The sequence below is a fragment of the Sinocyclocheilus grahami genome, unplaced genomic scaffold, assembly GCF_001515645.1.
Source record: "Sinocyclocheilus grahami isolate Dianchi unplaced genomic scaffold, SAMN03320097.WGS_v1.1 scaffold86.1, whole genome shotgun sequence".
NCBI lineage: Eukaryota > Metazoa > Chordata > Actinopteri > Cypriniformes > Cyprinidae > Sinocyclocheilus > Sinocyclocheilus grahami.
In genome coordinates, this window is record NW_015505265.1 from 1800031 (window position 1) to 1824342 (window position 24312).

The 24312-nt window shown below is 35.0% G+C and overlaps 3 protein-coding genes across 3 annotated transcripts in view; all 3 read right to left on the bottom strand.

Moving 5' to 3' along the window:
• Positions 1 to 4663, bottom strand: part of LOC107586849 (kelch domain-containing protein 2-like) — an 8407-nt gene extending 3744 nt beyond the window's left edge. Inside the window, exons 1-6 of the mRNA XM_016274397.1 lie at positions 4489 to 4663; positions 3262 to 3438; positions 1877 to 1982; positions 1645 to 1755; positions 886 to 990; positions 614 to 794 (exon numbers count right to left, since the gene is read on the bottom strand). Of these exons, the coding sequence (XP_016129883.1) occupies positions 614 to 794; positions 886 to 990; positions 1645 to 1755; positions 1877 to 1982; positions 3262 to 3438; positions 4489 to 4550 (742 nt within the window). The 5' untranslated portion in view covers positions 4551 to 4663. The remainder of the gene's footprint in view (positions 1 to 613; positions 795 to 885; positions 991 to 1644; positions 1756 to 1876; positions 1983 to 3261; positions 3439 to 4488) is intronic.
• A 6139-nt stretch (positions 4664 to 10802) lies between these two features.
• tmed8 (transmembrane p24 trafficking protein 8) lies at positions 10803 to 20917 on the bottom strand. Its single transcript, XM_016274398.1, has 8 exons — positions 20865 to 20917; positions 16420 to 16537; positions 16124 to 16173; positions 15934 to 16042; positions 15747 to 15846; positions 15580 to 15658; positions 12998 to 13288; positions 10803 to 11087 (listed from the first exon to the last, which is right to left on the bottom strand). Exons 4-8 carry the CDS (start codon positions 16038 to 16040, stop codon positions 10870 to 10872), a joined length of 795 nt encoding a protein of 264 aa, XP_016129884.1. The 5' UTR covers positions 16041 to 16042; positions 16124 to 16173; positions 16420 to 16537; positions 20865 to 20917; the 3' UTR covers positions 10803 to 10869.
• LOC107586851 (NADP-dependent oxidoreductase domain-containing protein 1-like) lies at positions 18522 to 23530 on the bottom strand. The gene is made up of 3 exons (XM_016274399.1): positions 23371 to 23530; positions 18900 to 19086; positions 18522 to 18807 (listed from the first exon to the last, which is right to left on the bottom strand). Exons 1-3 carry the CDS (start codon positions 23459 to 23461, stop codon positions 18669 to 18671), a joined length of 417 nt encoding a protein of 138 aa, XP_016129885.1. The 5' UTR covers positions 23462 to 23530; the 3' UTR covers positions 18522 to 18668.
• Between the last annotated feature and the right edge of the window lie 782 nt (positions 23531 to 24312).

Sequence of the window (24312 nt, forward strand, 5' to 3'; positions counted from 1 at the left end):
TATATATACACACACCCATGATTGCAGTACTGTGACTTCACAAGCATATTCAAGCAAATATACATTATATTTAATAAATATACATTATATTTAATAATAATACACACACACACAGTTGACAAATATACCGTAAATGTGTCCTATGGTGTGACAGCAAAAATTTTGAAAAAAAAAAACAACAATGAAGAAAAGTCTCTTATGCTATTAACAATTAACAAGAAATTAATAATGATTAATTATTGTTTTCTAAATTTTGCTGTTACACCATAGGACACATGTATGGTGTGTGTGTGTATATATATATATATATATATATATATATATATATATATATACACACACACACACATATATATAAATGTCACATTTCCTTTTCAAACAGACTTTATAATTATTATTATTACATTAAAATATTACAAACATTCGAGTTCAAACATTTTGATCCAAAAGAATTAGTTTATTATAAAAAAATAAACTATGCTATCAATATTTCCACAGTTATATCAATAACTAATTCTGCAACTATGACAATAGTTTAATCAGAGGTAACATTAAGATTAAGCATGTAAAAACATTTATCATGTTTAATCGGTGTAGATGAATGAGCCTTTACCAGCCCTGCAGCTCTTCACACGTTTGACGGCCATCTCGTCCTCTAAATCTACTGCAGACATTTTACACAGTTTGCGCTTCTTTGGGCTTGAAACTCGGTTTGGATTCTGAGGGCTTTCTGGATCTTCAGAACTCCAAATATATCCCTTTATTCCTATGATGGAGCGTCTTGGAGTTTTGTCCTTCAAAAACCACACAAAAAACACAGTAAGTTTGAGACACTCTTGAGGCCTGGAGATCAATCTGCTTGCTGAAGAACCAACGACTCCTTACCATCGCCCACACACCCTGAAGCAGAGTGATTTCTCCTGTCTCCGTTTTACTTTTGCCCAGCTCTGCATAGCTGACACTTCCCTCGGGAGGAGATCTCTGGGTGATCTTCATGAAGACGTAAGGAGAAGTCTTTTTTTTTGTGCATTAACGTCATCACAAGCCATGTCTTAAGGCAGGGGTGCCCAACCCTGTTCCTGGAGATCTACCTTCCTGCAGAGTTCAGCTCCAACCCTGATCAAACACAACTGAACCAACTAATTAGGATCTGAAGTAACACTTGATAATTACAGACAGGTGTGTTTGATCAGGGTTGGAACTGAAGTCTGCAGGAAGGTAGATCTCCAGAAACAGGGTTGGGCACCCCTGCCTTAAGGCATCTCATAAACCTTATGTCTAGAATTCGGAAAAATCTTATGACTAGTTAAAGGGAGCGTTCACCCAAACAATTGTCATCATTTACTCTCATTATTTACTCAGCCAGTCGATGGACCCCTTTGACTTTTGTTTTGATTTTCTATACTATGGAAGTCAATGGGATCCATCAACTGTTTGGTTACCGAATTTCTTCAAAATATCTTCTGTTGTGTTCAGCAGAAAGAAAGAAATTCATACAGGTCTGGAACAACTTGAGACAGAATAAATAATAACAGAATTGACATTTTTGGGTGAACTATCCTTTTAAGTTAGAAATGACCTTGTCGCCACTGAAGAACAAAGAACAGATCATTTCCCTGAAGTCATAAGCAAAGCGTGCCTCACATCATGACTCGCTCCGCTGCTGAGAAGTGTGCTGGACGGATTGGAGGAGTGGTTCAGCGCTAGACGTTTCCTTGTTATTCGTGGAGTGCTGCTGATAAAGCTGGATCTCACCTACAAAGGATAAGAAGTTTGTGACGGACAAGAAAGTTAAAATTATTCAAAACAAGGCATACTGTACATATGCCAGATATTTGTGAGAGAAGTTTGAGGACATAATGTTATGTTTAAATACCTGTCCACGGATGCTGAGCATGACTTTAGCGTAAACTCCTCTCCTGCCTCTCTGTGTGGCTTCAGCGAGAAGCTCAGGAGTCCAAACCCCTTGCCAGATCAGACACCTTCACAGAAAGAGTTTCCCAGACAGAGCCCAAATTAGGGCTGCACGATAAATCGAAATGGAATCGAGATCACGATTCGACAGAAGCTGCGATTGTCATGTGCATCTTTCAATGAAGCGCGGTTCTGTGATCAGCAGTAAATCTCCATCCAAATGCCAGAGGGCGCTCTCGTGCTGAAACTCCAAATACAATGCGGTTTATCTGAGTTTTTATTATTATAATTTATTAAAATAAAGTTTATTTATAATGCAATGCCTTTATCATTGCTTAAATACTATGAAATATGTTGCGTGCCTTATTCTGTGTAAGCCACATCTCACAGAAGGATTTATTTCAAACACTCGACTGACGTTATGAAGGGAGTTTGGAGTAAAAATATGTTATTAAATGTGGTTTTTCACGTGCTTTCAGATGGAGCAGCATTTACTACACAGAGCCGTAGTTCACTGAGAAGCTATGCAAACAGCGGTCATTATCGCAAACGATTTCAGAATCGCACAATAAAATCGCCTGCGATTTTTTTTGCGTAACTCGTCAGTGAACTACGGCTATGTGTAGTAAATTCTGCTCCATCTGAAAGCACGTGATGATGATTTCCTGCCGATTACAGAACCAGCTTTTTTAACAAAATGCGCATAACAATCGCATTCGATTAATCGTGCAGCCCTAGGCTTTAAATTTAATCTAGGGAACATCTGAGTCTCATTTATTGAATTCATTTTATAAATATGGGTTTGACTTACTGGTGATTTGTTTGTTAATTAAGACAACTATACATATACTTGGCTTTCTGGAACTGTTTTCAAGTGCTATTTGGTACAGCTGCAAATTGCTATCTATTGTATTTAAAGTCATAGTGTTAGTGTCTTTATTTAAATGTTCATCAGGATCCGTGTATTATTTATGCGCTGTTATAGTAGTTTTTTAAATTGGCTTTTATTTTTATATTTAGTTTTCATTTAAATTTCAGTTTACATTTTAATCAATTCAAGTCAATTTTATGAGTGTGTTTTTTTATACATTTCTATATAGCTTTAATTCATTTTTTTTATTTATATTTATATTAAAGGGGTCATATGATGCTTTTTTAAAGATCATTATTTTGTGTAACAGAATGTTGACATGCTTTAATGTTCAAAAAACACATTTTTCAAATACTGTACATTATTGTAAGTCCTCTATGCCTGTAATAATTTTAGTTAACTGCCAATCTGCATGAATTCAGACCAAATGATTAACTGCAGGGCAGTGCCATAATCATAAGATTCAGTGCACTTGCCTGGAGTGAGGTGAAAGAGTCCCGATGACCTGTGACTTGACCTCTGGACCCAGCAGAACCTCCACAGAGATCTCCGTATCACTGGAGAAGCATGACCATTCACCTAAACCAAACACTATCAGCTGCTTCGGTAAAGGTAACGGCATCTGAACCTGGTACGTTGTACGGTTGACATTTCTACATGAGGTAAATCAGAGGAACCCAAAAAACATGGTCACACAGGGAAGTGGTCACAAGGGCAAGATCGACAACTATATTATTCGATTGTGTAAATGCTCGTTTACGCAAAAACCATGTTAAGAACTGTTGTACATTTTATGACAACGCACTAAACACATGGCCACCATCGACTACACTGGCATACATTTAAAAAAGGGTATATAATATTAAGGTAGAATTTACTCTGAAAGGTTGTACTTTGATTTTGATCAAGAGTATTTCTCAAAAATATACGGTTAGGACAAGCTGTATTATGTATTTTATATAATCCATGAGTTACAATTTCAGTTAGTCATTTTTTACAGTCTGTGGTCACATCAGTGGTCTGATAGGTTTGTTTCTAGCATTTCACATTTTTTTGTAATTTAGCAGAAAATGTCCTTCGTCTTAGTGTATGATAACCTTTTTTTATATACATTAGATATGATTTCAAATTAAACACACACACACACACACACACACACACACACACACACACACACACACACACACACACACAAACACACACAAACTGACAAACTGACGCACATATTCTCCTCAAATCAATGTCATTAATCAGCATGTTTTTCTTTGGCAATAATGATGGCAATGTTCAGCTACTTTTTTGTAGCCAAGAGATTTCTATCCTGAGATACACTCATTCCTTGAAAGTGTGACAACAAACTCTTACATGTTTGGCTAAGTAAAACAATAGGCCTACACACACACACACACACACACACACACACACACACACACACACACACAAACACACACACAAACACACACAAACTGACAAACAAAAGCACATATTCTCCTCAAATCAATGTCATTAATCAGCATGTTTTTCTTTGGCAATAATGATGGCAATGTTCAGCTACTTTTTTGTAGCCAAGAGATTTCTATCCTGAGATACACTCATTCCTTGAAAGTGTGACAACAAACTCTTACATGTTTGGCTAAGTAAAACAATAGGCCTAATATCAGGTGATACAGTAAAGTAACGTTAGCTCAAATGAAAGCGCCCACCGTATAAATTGTCGAGGTGCTTCACGTAAAGACCAGACGGCATAAAAGTGCACTTTGCCCATGCTGTTGATTGAGGATCCTCCAGCGCTCTCTCTGTCGATGTGCGGCCTGCAAGACTGCAGCCAATCCCCGCGACCGCCGTCGCATTTATCACCTGCTGTGTCACACGCTCCGCCACGGGTCCCGACCAATTAACATCTCTGACACTCGCAGCTTTATAAGCGACAACTCTGGAAAATCCAATACCAACATGAAAATATGTAATAAATTAAATACATTCAAATATGTAAACAAATAAACAATCAATTACGGAATATTTTAAAAAGGTTTAGAAAAAGTAGGCCTATAGTACCACATTTTGTGAAAAATAAATAAATGAACAAAATGTAACTCACAAAATGCGAATTATTTTTTGTTATAGTTGTTTTAAATAAATATATATTTATATAAATATAAATATATATATATAGTTTTATTTTATTAGTTGTAAATTGAATTATAATTGTAAATTATTTTAATTTTATTATGTCTATATAGGCTTTTTATTAAGGTTTACTTTTATTTAATTTGAGTTATTTCAGTACTTCAATATACAAAATGGAAATGCTAAATGACTAAAAGTAAAAAGTAAAGTAAAAGTAAAATACATGTAAGACATGCTTAAAAGCATTTGATTTTTTATTATGTGCTTTTGTTATTTTTTTATTCGTTTTTTATATTTCTATCTTTAATTTATTTTAATTTTTATTGGTTTTAGTAATTGTAGTACTTAAGCTTATTTCAGTTTGTTGCCAAGGCAACATTTCTCATTTTCATCTAATATTTATATATATATATTTTTTTTTTTATTTCTTCAATACAACAGCACCATGCACAACACTGCCAAGACCAAAGTAACATCTTATACTGAGAATGATTAATTATGGAGTGACAGCTCTGCCAAAATCAAAAATGAACTAAATAAATAAAATTAAGTCAATAAATACATTAAAATATTCAAATAAAAAGGGAATAATCATGAATAGCTAAATAAGTTTAGAAGAAAATGTATACAATCTTACAAAATTTGATAAAATTTTTCATTTTTTTGATAGATAGAAAAAAACACGGCCCCATGGTTTGTCATTCAAAAATTAATATCACAAAATGTATTCCTGAATTAATTATTTGTTATTCATTCATAGCAGTTAAGACATTAAAAAAAAAATTTAATGAAAAAAAAAGTATGCTATTTTATAGAACTGATCAGCAGTACTAAACAGATAGAAATTATAATATTAATATCTCATATGTATTTACTACATAATCAAATATCCTGTTTTAAAATTAATTCTAAATATATATGTAAGTGCTGTCAAACGATTAATCGCATCCAAAATAAAAGTTTTTGTTTACATAATATATGTGTGTACTGTGTTTATTTACCATGTATATATAAATACACACACATGCATGTATATATTTCAGAAAGATATGTTATGTTTATATATTAAAGGGGGGGGGGGTACAATGCTGTTTCATGCATTCAGAGTTGTTTACACTATTAAAGTGTAAAGTGTAAAGCCTATGCTAAGCATGGACAAAGTTTCAAAAAACAATTTGGATGTATGACGGAGTATTTCTGTGACAAAAATCGTACTTCCGGGTTCCTACAAGTTTCGAAGAGTTTTTTTTTTCGATCGTGGCTCAAGATTAATGATGTAAATGAGGGCGGAACTCCTTATATGGGCATTTCTCCCAGAAGAACGGCCTGCGCACTCATTGACCAGAGCAAGAGCGAGATCGCACCCATCAACGCGCTTCATCCGGAGGCAGCACTGCACGGGACTTGCTCGGGAAGAATGTCTCCAAAGAAGCGTGTTTTTGGTTGTAAGGGAAAGATAACTTTGTTCAGCTTCCTAAAGAACCCAGCGTTATGTAAACAGTGGATACAGTTTGTTTTTCCGGGGCAGCAACGGAGTTTCACAAGTGTGTTTGTTGACGAACGTTTTATAAACAAGGCCCAGTTCAACGCTGGATTTGCACATCGTTTGATACTGAAAGATGGAGCAGTCCCAGCTATAAAAGATCCCGGTCATGATTCAGAACTGCAGACTGTAATGCCGAGTTCACACTGCACGATTTTAGCCCCGATTTTTCACCTGCCGACAGGTTTTGCGAAATCGCCGACAAATGCCCGAAATCGGAGGAAAATCGGTGCTCGTTCACGCGAGTGACAATCATGCAGTGTGAATTATCAAAGACGCGATCTGAGGGATAGCCGACACGTCGCCGACGCCCGTGAAATATTTGGCATGCTAAATATCTGGAGCTGTCGGCGATTCACAATCACGCTGTGTGCAATGAATTCTGACTGAAAACTACATCGGCGATGACCTACAGCCAATGAGGAAGTTCGGGGAGGAGTTATATGAAACGTAGTTTGCGGACCAGTGTTGCCAAATCCGCAATTGCCGCCGGTTGTTTTTTATGTCAGCAGCCCAGATAGCACATGTACGTCTGCAAGATGTCTGTTAAAGATCTCTTGATCTGGAAAGCATCTGCTGTGGACAAACATCTAACAGACGTCTTTCAGATGTCAGTTTTACATACATTCTACATCATAAACATCTTAAAGACATCTAATAGACGTCTGTTTGACATCTAAAAGGAAACGTCCTATAGACGTATTGCAGATGAGCAAACACTCTAAAAAATACATCTTGCAGATGTAAATGCAGACATCAAATAGACGTCTCCGAGATGTATGTGTGCTATCAGGGAGGTTGAAGCGACCCCAATAACATGATATTTAGGCCCTGGAATGTGAATTGTACCAGGAGAACCTCGCCAAAAAAATGTGTATTTTGCACGATCATTGCACGATCCATCGTGCAATGTGAACACAGCAGCAACTGAATGCTACCCCAGATAGTCACGCAGTGTGAAAACAACTGCGATCCGACGAGTTTGAATATCGTGCACCGTGAACTCGGCATAAGTGAAACGTCTGTTTTGTTTGCATTCGGTGCCCAAGTGCTTGTCACTCTTTAGCTCCGCCCACAGCGTGCCTCCAGGAGCTCGGCTTTTTCCGGAGAGAATCGTAAAGCTGTATCTTTCTTTTATAAATATGATAAAACTAAAGACTTTTTGGAGATATGAAGGATACAGTACTACTCTATAGGTACTCAAGATTAACATGAGATTGGGTGAAACTGTGTGTTATGCCCCCTTTAAATATATTTATATATAATATAAATTATATGAATATAGACATGTAAACATTTTCTAAATATATACTGTATGAGTGTGCATTCATATATACATAAACACATATATTATGTAAACAAAAACTTTATTTTGTATGCAATTAATCGTTTGACAGCCCTAATATATTGTCTTTTTTCAGTTTAACAGCGCCCTCTATCTAAAACAAGAAACAATTGCACTTTTAATTCTGCTGTTACTCAATACATTGACCTCAGTTTAAAGGGAAATGATGCTTGTGCTCATACAATGAAAAACTATTTTTAAGGCCGAGAAAGCACTTTTTATGGTTATTCTGGGAAGGAAGTGCCGTGTATTGAAAGGAAGGAACCATAAAGCTGGATATGTAACAGGCAGCAACTGCACACTCGACTCATTGTCAACGTTTATTGTGAACAACAAACAGCAAAAGAAACAACAAACAAAAAACAAGAAAAGGATGACAAACATATATCATATGCATATCATACAAAAAAAAAAAAGATACATAGAAGGACGAGCAGAAAAACACAATGGCAGAATCGAGTACCTCAGCAGCACAATGCAACAGTCTCTCAAGACATGCAAATAATTAAGGTACGAAGAGAAATTCACATGATGCACATTTGCAGTGTGATTTGGTATTCATATAATCAAGAACAGAGTATTTCAATGAAACAAAATACTATACTACAACCCCTGCTGGCAGCACTTAGTGTGGGATATTGCACGTGATTGAAGCAACAACAACAAAAATCGTAAAACCTATGCTATAGGTAGTTTTGTAAGTTACCTTGGTTAAGAGGCATCAGCTAAGAACATAAACATAAACTGTCTTCAATAGGCCATCTGCATTACATCTATACAGACCGAACTGATGCCAAACAACCCTAAATCATGCCTGGGACATGCAAATATTGGATCAGTTATGCAACAAATTAGCTTTTGTGGCAGGAAATGGTTTCAAGTTGTAAAGAAGCTGGCTTTGACCATTTCCATGAGTAGTAACCTTGGTGACTGCAGTGATAGCCATCTTGGTGCAGTATACAACTGCCATAAAAACATATTTAAAACGCATCCTAACTAGCTGTGGCTTCCAGTGTCTTTGTGGCTGAGAAAACAAACCCAGTATTAGCAGTGTGTAAGAAATAGTGCGTCTGACCTCAGAGGCCGTTCCAATGCGGTGCTCAATGCAGTATTATATGACATAAAACAACAAAAAAACAACCAAACAAACAGAAAACACTTGTGTGTCATTCCCTGAATCAACAGTGACCTCTGCCACGTCACCAACATCCACTTCCTCGCCTTGTTTGCTTTTGAATTGTTTAGAACTGTTTGAAAAGCATTTGACCCAGTTCACCACCCATATACTTTCCATATTTATATATAATATAAATTATATGAATATAGACATGTAAACATTTTCTAAATATATACTGTATGAGTGTGCATTCATATATACATAAACACATATATTATGTAAACAAAAACTTTATTTTGTATGCAATTAATCGTTTGACAGCCCTAATATATTGTCTTTTTTCAGTTTAACAGCGCCCTCTATCTAAAACAAGAAACAATTGCACTTTTAATTCTGCTGTTACTCAATACATTGACCTCAGTTTAAAGGGAAATGATGCTTGTGCTCATACAATGAAAAACTATTTTTAAGGCCGAGAAAGCACTTTTTATGGTTATTCTGGGAAGGAAGTGCCGTGTATTGAAAGGAAGGAACCATAAAGCTGGATATGTAACAGGCAGCAACTGCACACTCGACTCATTGTCAACGTTTATTGTGAACAACAAACAGCAAAAGAAACAACAAACAAAAAACAAGAAAAGGATGACAAACATATATCATATGCATATCATACAAAAAAAAAAAAGATACATAGAAGGACGAGCAGAAAAACACAATGGCAGAATCGAGTACCTCAGCAGCACAATGCAACAGTCTCTCAAGACATGCAAATAATTAAGGTACGAAGAGAAATTCACATGATGCACATTTGCAGTGTGATTTGGTATTCATATAATCAAGAACAGAGTATTTCAATGAAACAAAATACTATACTACAACCCCTGCTGGCAGCACTTAGTGTGGGATATTGCACGTGATTGAAGCAACAACAACAAAAATCGTAAAACCTATGCTATAGGTAGTTTTGTAAGTTACCTTGGTTAAGAGGCATCAGCTAAGAACATAAACATAAACTGTCTTCAATAGGCCATCTGCATTACATCTATACAGACCGAACTGATGCCAAACAACCCTAAATCATGCCTGGGACATGCAAATATTGGATCAGTTATGCAACAAATTAGCTTTTGTGGCAGGAAATGGTTTCAAGTTGTAAAGAAGCTGGCTTTGACCATTTCCATGAGTAGTAACCTTGGTGACTGCAGTGATAGCCATCTTGGTGCAGTATACAACTGCCATAAAAACATATTTAAAACGCATCCTAACTAGCTGTGGCTTCCAGTGTCTTTGTGGCTGAGAAAACAAACCCAGTATTAGCAGTGTGTAAGAAATAGTGCGTCTGACCTCAGAGGCCGTTCCAATGCGGTGCTCAATGCAGTATTATATGACATAAAACAACAAAAAAACAACCAAACAAACAGAAAACACTTGTGTGTCATTCCCTGAATCAACAGTGACCTCTGCCACGTCACCAACATCCACTTCCTCGCCTTCCTTGTTTGCTTTTGAATAGTTTAGAACTGTTTGAAAAGCATTTGACCCAGTTCACCACCCATATACTTTCCCTGATTACTCTGTAGTCCCTGATATACGATGCCACAGTTCTGTTGTGGTGTCAGACAATATACTTATAAAACATATATGGACCTTTTATATGAAATATATCATCTTGCACATAACATCTTAAGCCACATAAAACACATTGCACGCATCATGATCCTCATGATTCCATTCACTTAAAAAAGCATTTTGTATATATATATATATAGATAGATATAGAAGTTATTTTTTGATCTATGATAGGGCTTGGATAAAACGAAAAGCACAAATCAACAACAGCAAGAATTAGGGATGCACGATATATCGGCCACCATATCGGTATCGGCAATTTAATACATAACAATCAAAAATAGTATCACTGAAAGCTTCGTTTTAAATATGCACTTGATTCCTCAGGCACTGTAGTACACTCTGTAGTACAGAGTCTTATTCCTCCACAGCGAGTATGAGTTGTCGAACTTCAGCTGGTATGTACCTTCTCCTGGAAACTCGTGGCTCCCGCTCTGAACCGCCAGATGACTGTCCTGACGGTACACAGGCAGGATTTCTCCCAAGTTCGAGTTGGCAACTGATTTAGAGCCCTTCTCAACATCTCCAGGAACCACAGGGCCTGTTTGACACAACAATTGGCCATATATCATTGAAAGTATTCCTTACATGCATCTGTTTATTTTAAGCTTTGTATAAAAAAAAGTTTCACAACATTTAACATTAAATATTTTTTTATTTCCTAAAATAACTGGTTACAATTTAATACAAAAACTTGACTCCAAACTTAAAAAATAGTGTATAAATTTAGAAATATATAACATTTTTCTCAAATAATGATACAAATAATAATAAATAATGATTTTTTTCATTATGGAAATGAAAATTGGAGCGAGAGTGCCGAGATGCCAAAAATCATTAGGATATTAAGTAAAGATCGTGTTCCATGAAGATATTTTGTAAATTTCTTACTGTAAATATATCAAAGCATAATTTTTGATTAGTAATATGCATTACTAAGAACTTCACTTGGACAACTTTAAAGGCGATTTTCCTCAATATTTAGATTTTTTTGCACCCTCAGATTCCAGATTTTCAAATAGTTGTATCTCAGCCAAATATTGTCCTATCCTAACAAACCATACATCAATGGAAAGCTTATTTATATATGTATAAATCTCAATTTAAAAAAATTGACCATTATGACTGGTCTTGTGGTCCAGGGTCACATATATCATCTGCGATAATATCGTAATTGTTGTTTTAACGATGTGCGATTTGACATTATCGAGTATTTTACAAAAAACCATTCAAAACACCTACAGAGCGCACGCATACATTACGTGAAGTCCAGACGAGTGTGTTATTTCACTGCATGATACAGCCTATAAAAATATATTTACAATGATCACAAATTCCAGACATGGGGGCAGAAAAAGTATATATTTATACCACTTCATATAGTTAATCAATTTCACACGAAGAGTGACGTTTTTTTCTCCAAAATGATTGCAAATGTGATTGATTTTTTACAACAGTTCAATAAACGAAGTTAATTAAGAGACTTACGTTTTAGACACCATATTGCCAGTTTTTGCGCTATTTCGACAACAAAAATAATATATTAAAAAAACAACAATGCTGTTTTGTGTCTCCGAGCAACATGACTGTGTTTCGTTCCTGAATGAATCAACCGTGACTTGCTGCCACCTACTGGCGGTTTTAGTTTAATATCTATTTAAATAATTTCAAATATCAATTTTTTATGTTTAATATATCAAAACATTATTTATGCATTTGTAACTGCAGGTTAAAGCGTTCATGTCCTGCATTAAACGGTGTGTAAAAACATCTGAATGCCACTTCAGATGCAGCTGTTTTTTTCTCTGCATTGCAAAGATGAATTTTGTTGATACTGATTTAATTTTCTTGGTAATAGCTCAAATGTCTTATTATTCTAATTCACTGATTAAATGTAAGAATTTGATTCAAAAGATAGTGCCCTTTTAGAAAAAAATGGCTTTATAAAGGTAAAAATGTCCATAAAAGTTAAAAATCAATTTAAACTTATTGGAAAAGATTCATTTCGATCGGTGTGAACTGACCACCACACAAAATATGAAGAATATCAAAAACTTTAAAAGTCAGCTGTCCACGGTAGTCCTTAAGATACCAGCACAATAACACTCTTAGCAAAATATTGTCTAATTATTGTTATCGATAAATTATTTTTTGTCAATATCGCACACCCCTATCTGAAGCTAAAAACAAATCAGAGTCTCTGACCATCATAGACTACACGATTTTCTATTAAATCAGCCAACTCAAATCTACAGACTGGCTCTAACTTTTGGCAACTATTGTCGAGACTGTAAATCGGGATAAAAATCATGTTCCAGCCTTAATTTGTCAATTACAATTCAGGGCAACTGTGTGGACACACTAAGCATTCAAGGGACGAAAGAAGACAAAGCAACTCCTATCAATTTGTCTGAACAAAAGCAGGAAACAGGACAGGAAGTACTCCCTCACCTTCCAGGTCATCATCTTCATCCTCATCGTCACTGGATTCGCTAATGTGGACAGTAATGGCTCGGCTAGTGACTGGTGACCAGTCGAAGTAAACCCCAAAACCAATGTCATAGCCATCTGTGGCAAACTCCCAGCACACGTGCTTGGCCTCGGGGAGAGTGGGCACGTGGACGGTCATTATGTCTCCACGATATACTGTCACCACGCTGTCCTTCTCCTGACGCAGCTTCGTCTTCAGCTCCTTCAGAGCCACGGAGGTCCATGTGGATGCTGGTTTCATCGGAGGAAGAGCTGCAAAGAGATAAGTGATCGATTGATATTCCTTCATTTCACACTTGGATGGAGTAGAAATGTCTGAGAATATTTGCACAGCAGTGCATGTATTCAAACCACTCAAGATTCAAAAGAAAAAGACATTAATGAAAATGAAATAAAAACAATGACCCTATTTTTATAAAACAAAAATACAAATACACATATTTTAAAAAAAACATATAATTAATTTAGAAGTTATAAATACACTGCATGTATAGTAGAAAAATTCATGCAAGATGCACCTAATGTTGCTGCATAATTACACATTGGCTCACCCAGCAAATTGAAGGGTTAAAAAAAATCACTACAGTATCACTACACTTACAAGGACATCAAATTCTAATAAATATGATTGATTATGTTGCTGTTTTTATAACAGCAACAACAACAATAGGGACATTCCGTGTCAAATCAACCACATTTCAGAAACTTACTCAGCTCAAATTTTTGATTTTGTCAATATCATTTCAGAAGAAAGATGAACATGTATAGTGAAGCCAAAATATTCAATGTCATTGATGTATATTTACTGAGTAATTCACTGTAGAGGAGGGCCAAAATGATTTTATTATTATTTATGCATTTGGCAGACATTTTTTTTATCCAAAGCCACATACATTGCATTCAAGTGATACATTTTATTGCATTCCCTGGGAATCGAACCTATGACCTTTGTGTTGCTATTAATAATAATAATAATAAATACTCTTACACCAACATTTTTTTTTAATTAGCATAACTTATTGGTTATATGCGAGACCTGGCACATTTATAATTAAGTAAACTGATAAGCAGTCCTCCTGAGTTTGTATTGTATATCAATATCTTTTACAGCAGCTTTCATCATGCTTTATACAATCAGCGCCTAAATATCTGCTAGGCCTATATTAAACAACTTTTTTACTGCATACTACAGAACTTGGCCTATATAATGTACACTGCATGCTATTTTTGAAAGTCACGTGACCCGCCCAATAGCGACTTGAAAGAAAAGGCACATGCTTATTCGGTTAAAGCGTCATACATAGAATGATTCTCATTTTTTGGATGGTAAAACTAGACTTTAAAGGGGTCATATGATGCTTTTTTAAAGATCATTATTTTGTGTATTTGGTGTAACAGAATATGTTGACATGCTTTAATGTTCAAAAAACATTATTTTTCAAATACTGTACATTATTGTAGGTCCTCTATGCCCCGTCTCTCTCAAACGCTTCGTTTTCTACAAAGTCCCTCCTTCCGACAAGCGCAGTCTGCTCTGATTGGCCAGCTGACCCAGTGCATTGTGATTGGCCGAACACCGCAAGCACTCGTCGGAAATGTAACGCCCCTTACCATAATCGCGAGCTTCATCTTTCAAAATAAATGTAAAGACAGAGCCCGAAAGGGGAACAGAGTCTAGTGACAGACACAGTGATGAATATGTGTTTGCAGTACACAAGCCACGGTTAAGACAGCTGACTCCACTGTGATGTGACCCCGTCTCTCTCTCTCGCTCTCGCTCTCTCTGTCTCTCTCTCTCTCGCTCTCTCGCTCTCTCTGTCTCTCTCTCTCTCTCTCTCTCACACACACACACACACACGATGCGCAAAACTCTGCATTTGAACATTTGAACGCAAATACTTAAACTAATAACAAAACAATAGCTGATTCAGAAGCGCCAGATTGTCATAGCAAAGTCAGAATTACCTCCTCTCCTAGGTTCACGAAACGGTCGTCCATAAAATGCGTTGCTGTTCTGCTGTAAGTGATCTTAAAGATTCCTAAATGCATCTACTTTCGGAAGGCCAAATAAAGTGCTTTTTGCTTTCGTCTAGAAACACACAGCATCTTCCTGACATGGATGCTTCAACACTAACTGCGGTTACTGAAACCACGCCTTCTTTCTTTGCGTGCACATTTGGGCGGCATTATGCAAATATTTCCACATAGTGAGGTAGATATGTGGGGGCATGTTAGAACGAGCCGTTTTAGGGGGGCGTGGCAGAGTCTTAACTTTGATAAAGAATATCTCTTTGGTTTTGAAACTTTAGTCTTTGCAACTTCAGGGATCTTATCTATGCACGACCAGCTTGCAACACTCCAAAGAGAAAGGAAAACTTGAAATCGCATCATATGACCCCTTTAAGGTTGTGAATGGCACATTACAAATAGCACAAACATCCTTCTTTTTTTCTGACAGCTCTGTTCTCGAGGGGCAATGATGAAAGATGATGAGAAGGTTTCCTGAGCTGAGCTTAACCCTCTCTAATAGGGGGTTTACTAACCTTTTTTCTCCCCAGGGTGTGAAGTACTGCTCTCCTGTGAGTCACCCGCCTCTGCCTTCCCCAGAGATGCACTGGGCTCCTATTGACAACAATACATACTGTACATACAAGCACAGCACTAAAGCGCACTTACTCACAAATATCTGACAGGCTTGAATTCACTGTACCTCGGTGGATTTCACAGATTCTCTGTTATTGCTGTTATCATCCATTTTAGTTTGGTTGTCCGGTTGTTTTACTGTCCGGGAAAGGTCTGTGCTTTGAAGCCTTCAAAATGAAAGTGGGAAGGATGAGGTTTACATACCTTTGAAATATAAAATAACCATCGTTGAGCTCCGATAAACCTGCACAAACCTGTTTAAAGGGTTTGCTTCACAGTTTTTTGACGTTACACCAGGGAAAGAAGAAACAGACAGGGATGACAGTCTAGATTGAAGCTCTGTTGTCTCTAGTTTCTCCATCTCTAGAGCAGCAAACACATGAAATATATAAACAATCATCACAATCTGAATAAAGATTCAGTTCATCAGATGAAAACTCTTACCTGACTCAGAGGTGGCTTTCAATGAACCTCATTAAAAACTGAAACAAAATCTGCAAGAAGATATAAAATAACCCATACTGTACTTTAATGTTAATAACGACATTTATGAATATAAGTAAGGCTGTTGTGCAATATCAACTGACACGTGAAGCACATACGAATCAGTTTTGACTCGTCGAGAAACTAAAGTGAAAATCACCATCAAACCATCAATCTCAGCATTCAAACCAAACCAGCCCTATGTGCTAAACCCACACGTACAGTACAGTCTGATAATATAACGTACACACACATACCTGCGGCGAGCGTGTGATGCTGTAGATGCAACAGTGTCGCCTGACAAATAACGTTTGACGCCCAGGAAGTCCGCTAATTTGTAAATACGTGTTTCTGAAGAGTAGTCTTTCTGAATGGCTGCCAAACACATACGACTACACAATAAAAGTCCCCACAAAAGCAGTTTGGGAAAAAGCTATTCTTCTTCTTCTTCTTCCGTTTTTTGGCGTGTTACATCCTGTGTGCATATCGCCACCTACTTTTGCTGTTATGCAGTCATGGTTTATTTATCAATTTATTCCTTGTTTTTGCTTTTCCTGTTCTTACACCCGTATATACACAAATATTCCTACTTAAATAATTATTCGATGCTCCATCCCATTCCTTCTCCCCAGGCTCCACCTGGCGCTGCGTGTTCAGCTCCTCCAGACTAAATCCGTGGTCCCTACAGATCCAGAATAGAATAGAGCATCGGCATTCTATAAACCCATGTGACTTATGGTTTTGTAGTCCAGGGTCACAAATATTTTATTCAGCAACAGTGCATTCAATTGATGAAAATTGACAGTAAAGACATTTATAATATAATTAGTACTGTCAAACGAATAATCGCGATTAATCGCATCCAAAATAAACGTTTTTGTTTACATTATATATGTATGTGTGTACTGTGTATATTTATTATGTGTATATATATATATATATACTACAGTATATATATTTAAAATATTTACATGTTTATACATTTATATTCTTATATTTTATATTATATATAAATATATTTAATATATAAACATAACATATTTTTCTTAAACATATACATGCATGTGTTTGTATTTATATCTACATAATAAATATACACAGTATACACACATATATTGTAAACAAAAATGTTTATTTTGGATGCGATTAATCGCGATTAATCGTTTGACAGCACTAAATATTATAAATGAATTCCGTTTCAATTAAATGCTGTTCTTTTGACCTTTCTAGTCATCAAATAATCCTGAAAAAATGTATTAGGGTTTCCAAAAAAGATTAGGTAATATAACTTTTTTAACATTAATAATAATAATGTGTATATATATATATACTACAGTATATATATTTAAAATATTTACATGTTTATACATTTATATTCTTATATTTTATATTATATATAAATATATTTAATATATAAACATAACATATTTTTCTTAAACATATACTTGCATGTGTTTGTATTTATATCTACATAATAAATATACACAGTATACACACATATATTTTGTAAACACAAATGTTTCTTTTGGATGCGATTAATCGCGATTAATCGTTTGACAGCACTAAATATTATAAATGAATTCCGTTTCAATTAAATGCTGTTCTTTTGACCTTTCTAGTCATCAAATAATCCTGAAAAAATGTATTAGGGTTTCCAAAAAAGATTAGGTAATATAACTTTTTTAACATTAATAATAATAATAATAATACTAATAATAATAAGTGTTTCTTTGGCAGCAAATCAGTATATTAGAATGATTTCTGAAGGATCATGTGACACTGAAGACTGGAATAATGATGCTGAAAATTCAGCTTTGCCATCATAGGCTTAAATTACATTTTAAAATATATTAAAGTAGTAAAAGAAATTACACATTAAAATAGTAAAAAAAAAAAAAAAAAGTAATAATATTCACAATATTGTTGTTTTTTCGATCAGCCAAATATATGTATATTTTATTTTACTGTATATTACATTATTAAAAAATATATAATTAAATAGTTTATTCATCTGTCATTCTTGATTTTTTATTTATTTTTTACTGACACTATACTATTTATACACACACATAAATGACAATACAAAAGATATTTATTACTTTATCTTACATTCATTTTTTCTTGCATTTAAGTGTTTTTGTTGCAATATTTGTGAGATAAGTAGTAAACAGTTCTAGCACTTTTGTTTATTAGCAGCATATATCCTCTGTAGGTAACTGGCTTGGCACAGTCAAATGTACTGGGAAACATTTCAAAGTCATTTGTCCATGTGTGGCAAAACTCAGCAGAGGATAAAACACAAATATAGCACTCGGCAGCTCAAAGGGATCCAGCTGACATGCTAACTTTTCCCCTGTGTTTAATTAACACTTATTTTAGACTTCACCTTACAAACACCTGCTGGTTAAAGATAAACAGATTGAACACGAACACAAAAATGTACACACTCAAATTTAAATGTTGCACAATTTAATTGCCGTCTCATTGAACTGAACAAAATGATGTCCTATCCTTCTGCTAAGTTTGAGAATACATTGTAGTACATAACTGAAAAGCAGTCTCGCAAACCTTTATCTCTCAACACCAAATCAGTCAATGGAGTGTCTTTAGTTTGTGCATCAACCAAACTCATCCACGGAAAAAGGCTGTAAAACAACAGAGACAAACTATTATAACCGTATAAAGCAAGGTTGAGTAATAGTCGTAATTCATTTTGAACATCTACAATAAGACTCACTCATCAGGGCTATTGAGATCAGATGCACTGGGTGAATTTACAAGACTGTGATAAGTAAACGTGTTTGTCTCAAACAGCCCGTTTAGCAGCCGAAGAGTCTTTCCGGCGCCCAGCTTCTGAGCCGTGCACATGTTGAGGAGACTGTAGAGCACAGCAGATACCCATCTCTGATCCAGGAAGAGGCCGCCTTCAGCAAACAGTGCGAGTTTACTTAATGGGGTCTTATAGCTCACCGTGCAAAAACCATATTGACTTCACATGACAGATGGATATAGACACATTTGGAAGGGAAATAAAATGCTTATTGTGTGTTTAAGCGGCTAGTTATAAAGTTGCAAGAAGAATCAAAATTAAAAGAATTCCTACAAAAGATATTTGTGCATCTAAGATGAATCATGTTTCATTGAACTTTTTTAATAATTTGTCTAGAAACAAACAAACATATGGCCTAGCTGCAATTACACATTAAAAAATGATTCCTAGTGAATTTACACTACTGTTTAGAAGCAGTGTTGCCAGGTCCATGGTTTTCCCGCGGAATTGGGATACTTTAACACTGTTGCTGCGGGTTGTTTTTCACGTCCGCGGGTTGAAGCAACCCCAATATGTGATATTTATTAGGGCTGCACAAAAATCATAATTGTCGATTATTCCTTTGAAATTGTAATTGCGATTATTCATTTACGATGAAATGAATGATGTTCACACCTTTGTTTGAAGCAACTGCATGCCATATTTTTATATGAAAATAAACAAGCTGAAAACTCTAACTGAAAAACTTTTATTGCTTTTCTATAGTATTAAGCTTCAAATGTCAACTATACATCGGATTGGTTTCTCTTGAAATAAAAAGGTAGAAATATGAATGGTATTATAATGTTCTACTAAAACTAAAATGAAAACAATGGAAAACCCCTTAAGATAACATGTAGAAAGAAAAAAAACATCTTAAGCATGCAGAATAACATAAGTGGACTTTGAACGATTATGTAATTGTGGCATCCGTAATTGTAATTGCGATTAGAAATTTGAATAATTGTGCAGCCCTAATATTTATCCCCTGGAATGCGAATTTTATCAAGGGAACCCCGTAGGAAAACGTGTATTTTACCCCCTGGAATGCGATTTTTACCCTCGAAATGTTTTGAGTAGCAATTGGGTGGGTTTTGTTGTGAAAACCTGGCAACCCTGTTTAGAGGTTTGGGGTTGATAAGATTTTTAAATTTTGTGGAACGAAGTCTCTTATGCTGTTTTGTAATAAAACCATGATTGTAATAAAAATAAAATAAAAAATATTTTGTAATAAAAATGTTATATATAATAAAAAAATAAAGCAATATTGTAAAACATTTTTGTTTTAATATATTTTCAAATGTAATTCGTTCCCATGATGCAAAGCTGAATTTTCAAGATCATTACTACAGTCTTTAGTGTCACATGATCCTTTAGAAATCATTCCAGTATGCTGATTTGGTGCTCAAGAAACATTTCTTATTATTATCAATGTTAAAAAAAAAAACTAAAACAGTTATGCTGCTTTATAGTTTTGTGAAAATCTTTTTTTTTTCTTCAATATTGTTTTTTTTATTAGTTTTATAACAACAACTGTGAACAAAAACATACCAAAAAAACAAAAATATTTTTGTGGAAACCTTGATTCGTTGTCTTTGATAAATAGAAATGTATATTTATATTAAATATAATTTAATATAATCACCATTTATATTAAACAGATATTTTCTTGACTGTTGCTTTTGATCAATTCAGTGCATCCTTGATGAATAAAAGTATTAATTTCTTTAAAAAAAAATACTGACCCCAATTTTTGGTAGTGAATAATAATAATAATAATGATTATTTCTTCTTAGTTATTTTAATGTGTATAACAGTGACAGATGGATATTGACATATTTTGAGAGGAAATAAAAATGTATTGTCAAAGATGCATCTGCAATTTTCACACACCATTGATTGAAAGAGGAACTGAGGCTGAAATCACGTCCTTATCCTGTAAAGCTGCGGTCACCTGATCGTGAAGATGCCAAATTCTATTGACTTCATCACAAGCCACAAACTCATACTGGGGTTTGATAATAGAACTGTGGTCAAGGAGCACAGCAAGCCTGAAATTAAGAAGAAAAAAACTATAACAACCTAATATTTAGAGATAATAATAATAATAATTTTGTAGTGAAATAAAAATACTTAAAAAAGGAAAATAACTTAAAAAGTAATATTACTCCCTCAAAATCTAATTTGGAAGTAGAATCAAAATTTGAGAGACAATCAATCAACAAACAGCTAACAAAGCACAGATAGTTTTTCTTATTCCATAATAAATAACAGTGGGCTAATAATCTTAAGTATGTTGATCTGAATACCTGTTGAGTGGCACTGCTGAGGTGAAGCTATACACCAGACAGCCTGAAGACAGATGGCAGCGGATGTCTGCGCAGACTTGAGCTAGTTGAGAGGGCAAGACACACAGGAACAGCATGTCTGCCCATTTAGCCAGTCTAATGTTGTCAAAGTAACACTCAACACCCATGTTTGAATATTCTCCTATGGGCCAATGAAAGAAAAGAGATTTTAAAAAATAAACTAATAGGTCTTGATGAAAATTCTGATTGATCTAGTAAGGCATACGAGTGTAACACTCTCTGGTTTTCAGGAGCATTTTTATGATTCGTGAAGCATAAGAGTGGAAACTGCTCTTGACTGCATAATTACCATGACAAGTGGTCACATGCATGTGGACCTTCACATGGGTTTCTATAGTAACGCCGTGTGCATGATTATGCAGCTTTGATGGGCCTTCAAGGATACACACACTCACAAATACAGTATGTCCAGCCTGACCCAGTGATTTGAGGACTATCACGACGGATTTCGGTGAAATGACTGTTTCTACTGATCAAATAAATGCAGCCTTGGCAAGCATAAGAGACTTTTGAACAGCAATCTAAATGCACTCAGAAGCAATTGTTTTAAAAACTGTAGAACTGCATCTGGTTGCATCTAGCCAATGTATTTTGTTTCCCAAATAAATTCTTTAATAAGTGTCAAATGAAACATGATTAATCTTAGCTGAACAAATACATTTTTATTCTCTTTGAAACATATTAACTAGTTGCTTAAACTAACACAACTAAGCAGCTACTTATTAAGTTGCAAAACTATTAATAATACTAGATAGATAGATAGATAGACAGATAAGTTCTACGACTTCAACATTTTTTACTTTTTTTCCTGCTCACCAAGGCTGCATTTATTTGATCATAAATACAGTAAATACATTGTATGGGTCAAAATGATCGATTTTTCTTTTATGCCAAAAATCATTAGGATATTAAGTAAAGATTCATGTTCTATTAAGATATTTTGTAAATTTCCTACTGTAAATATATCAAAACTTCATTTTTGATTAGTCATATGCATTGCTAAGGACTTCACTTGGACAACCTTAAAGGCGATTTTCTCAATATTTAGATTTTTTTGCAGATGAAACATGATTAATCTTAGCTGAACAAATACATTTTTATTCTCTTTGAAACATATTAACTAGTTGCTTAAACTAACACAACTAAGCAGCTACTTATTAAGTTGCAAAACTATTAATAATACTAGATAGATAGATAGACAGATAAGTTCTACGACTTCAACATTTTTTACTTTTTTTCCTGCTCACCAAGGCTGCATTTATTTGATCATAAATACAGTAAATACATTGTATGGGTCAAAATGATCGATTTTTCTTTTATGCCAAAAATCATTAGGATATTAAGTAAAGATTCATGTTCTATTAAGATATTTTGTAAATTTCCTACGGTAAATATATCAAAACTTCATTTTTGATTAGTCATATGCATTGCTAAGGACTTCACTTGGACAACCTTAAAGGCGATTTTCTCAATATTTAGATTTTTTTGCACCCTCAGATTCCAGATTTTCAAATAGTTGTATCTCGGCCAAATATTCGGATATTATCAGATATTATACATCTCAATTTCAAAAAAATGGACCCTTATGACTGGCGGTTTTGTGTTCCAGGGTCACATATCATTACAATTAAAACAACTGGTATCTATTTTAATATATTTTTAAAACGCATTTATTCCTGCGATCAAAGCTGAGTTTTCAGCATCATTATTCCAGTCTTAAGTGTCACATGATCCTTCAGAAATCATTCTAATATACTGATTTGGTGCTGTTATGATGGTAACAACTGACTGGTTTCTGACAGGTGATACATTTTCTTTAATAAAGTTCAAAAGAATTGATTTTAAATAGATTTTTGTGGGACAGTGTAATTGTCTTTACAGTCCCTTTTGAGCCATCCTTGATGAATAAAAGCATTCATTTATTAAAATAATATATATATATGTATATATATATATATGTGTGTGTGTTTATTTACTCATATGTTAATGAATACAATCGTGTTTTAATTTCAGTGTATTGACTCACTAACCTAATGTCTCAGGTCTTCTGGTTGAGATGTTGATGTGGCGAGGCTCGAGGCTGGATGCACGCAGTAAAGCCGTCGCCAGCTGTCTGCCCATGAGTCCTCCTCCCACTACGCCAACACACCGATGTGCTTTAGCAGCGCAGCCATTCTCAGCGTTCACTTTCTTTCTGTGTGAAAATGTTCATGACTGTAGTAATGTGTAGCATCTATGTGGGAATTAACAGTCTTATGAGCTCCACTCCACAACAATGCTGGACTCTTCTTACCTTAATAAACGGAGAAGTTGATATGCGAACACAGCATGCGCACATCCACTGACCGTCAAGCCAGCGGCCCGACTGCGCAGACATACCCATTCTTTCTCATCTCCACTGAGACCAGCCTCAAACCCGAGAGAGGTTAAATTTACTGTCAAGTCCAACATTTTGGTAATCGCGGGTGTTTAGAGATTTTCCGTAAAGAAGTACGGTTTCTATGGCAACTGTTTCAAACTGTGAAACTAAAAAACGTGCTATAGTAACGCTTTACGTCAGGTTTTCAAAACCAAAGTCCGACACGTATACAGACTTTTCATGGTCAAGGGACCTCTGTTGGCATGCTGAATGAACATTTTATTCATAGCAAAATTATAAAAATAAAATACAAAAAACAAAAAAACTAACACTGTACAAGGCATTTATGATACAATTAAAAATAACACAAATAATTACAATAATGTACAATGTCCCACCCCATAGCATTCTTTTGTACACTGTACATTTGACAACAATATGCAGTAAGAAAGAAATAAATAAAAATGATACAGATGTAAAACCCGTGTATTATTTTCTTTTCTCATACCGTTACATCATTGCGTGACAATTAATAACTCAGCAGTAATACAGAAACTCAGCCTTTGGGACATTCACAACTTTCTAGATTTGTTCATTCCCTTTGCATTGTTTA

Coding starts and splice junctions, on each gene's coding strand:
- tmed8 (XM_016274398.1), bottom strand. CDS start 16,040: ATGGAGAAACTAGAGACAACAGAGCTTCAATCTAGACTGTCATCCCTG. Junction 15,847..15,933: donor GAAGCAAACCCTTTAAACAG/GTTTGTGCAGGT, acceptor TTCATTTTGAAG/GCTTCAAAGCACAGACCTTT. Junction 13,289..15,579: donor ACACCCTGGGGAGAAAAAAG/GTTAGTAAACCC, acceptor ATCTCTTTGCAG/CTCTTCCTCCGATGAAACCA.
- LOC107586851 (XM_016274399.1), bottom strand. CDS start 23,461: ATGGGCAGACAGCTGGCGACGGCTTTACTGCGTGCATCCAGCCTCGAG. Junction 19,087..23,370: donor CAGAAGACCTGAGACATTAG/GTTAGTGAGTCA, acceptor TGTTTGCTGAAG/GCGGCCTCTTCCTGGATCAG. Junction 18,808..18,899: donor GATCTCAATAGCCCTGATGA/GTGAGTCTTATT, acceptor GTTGTTTTACAG/CCTTTTTCCGTGGATGAGTT.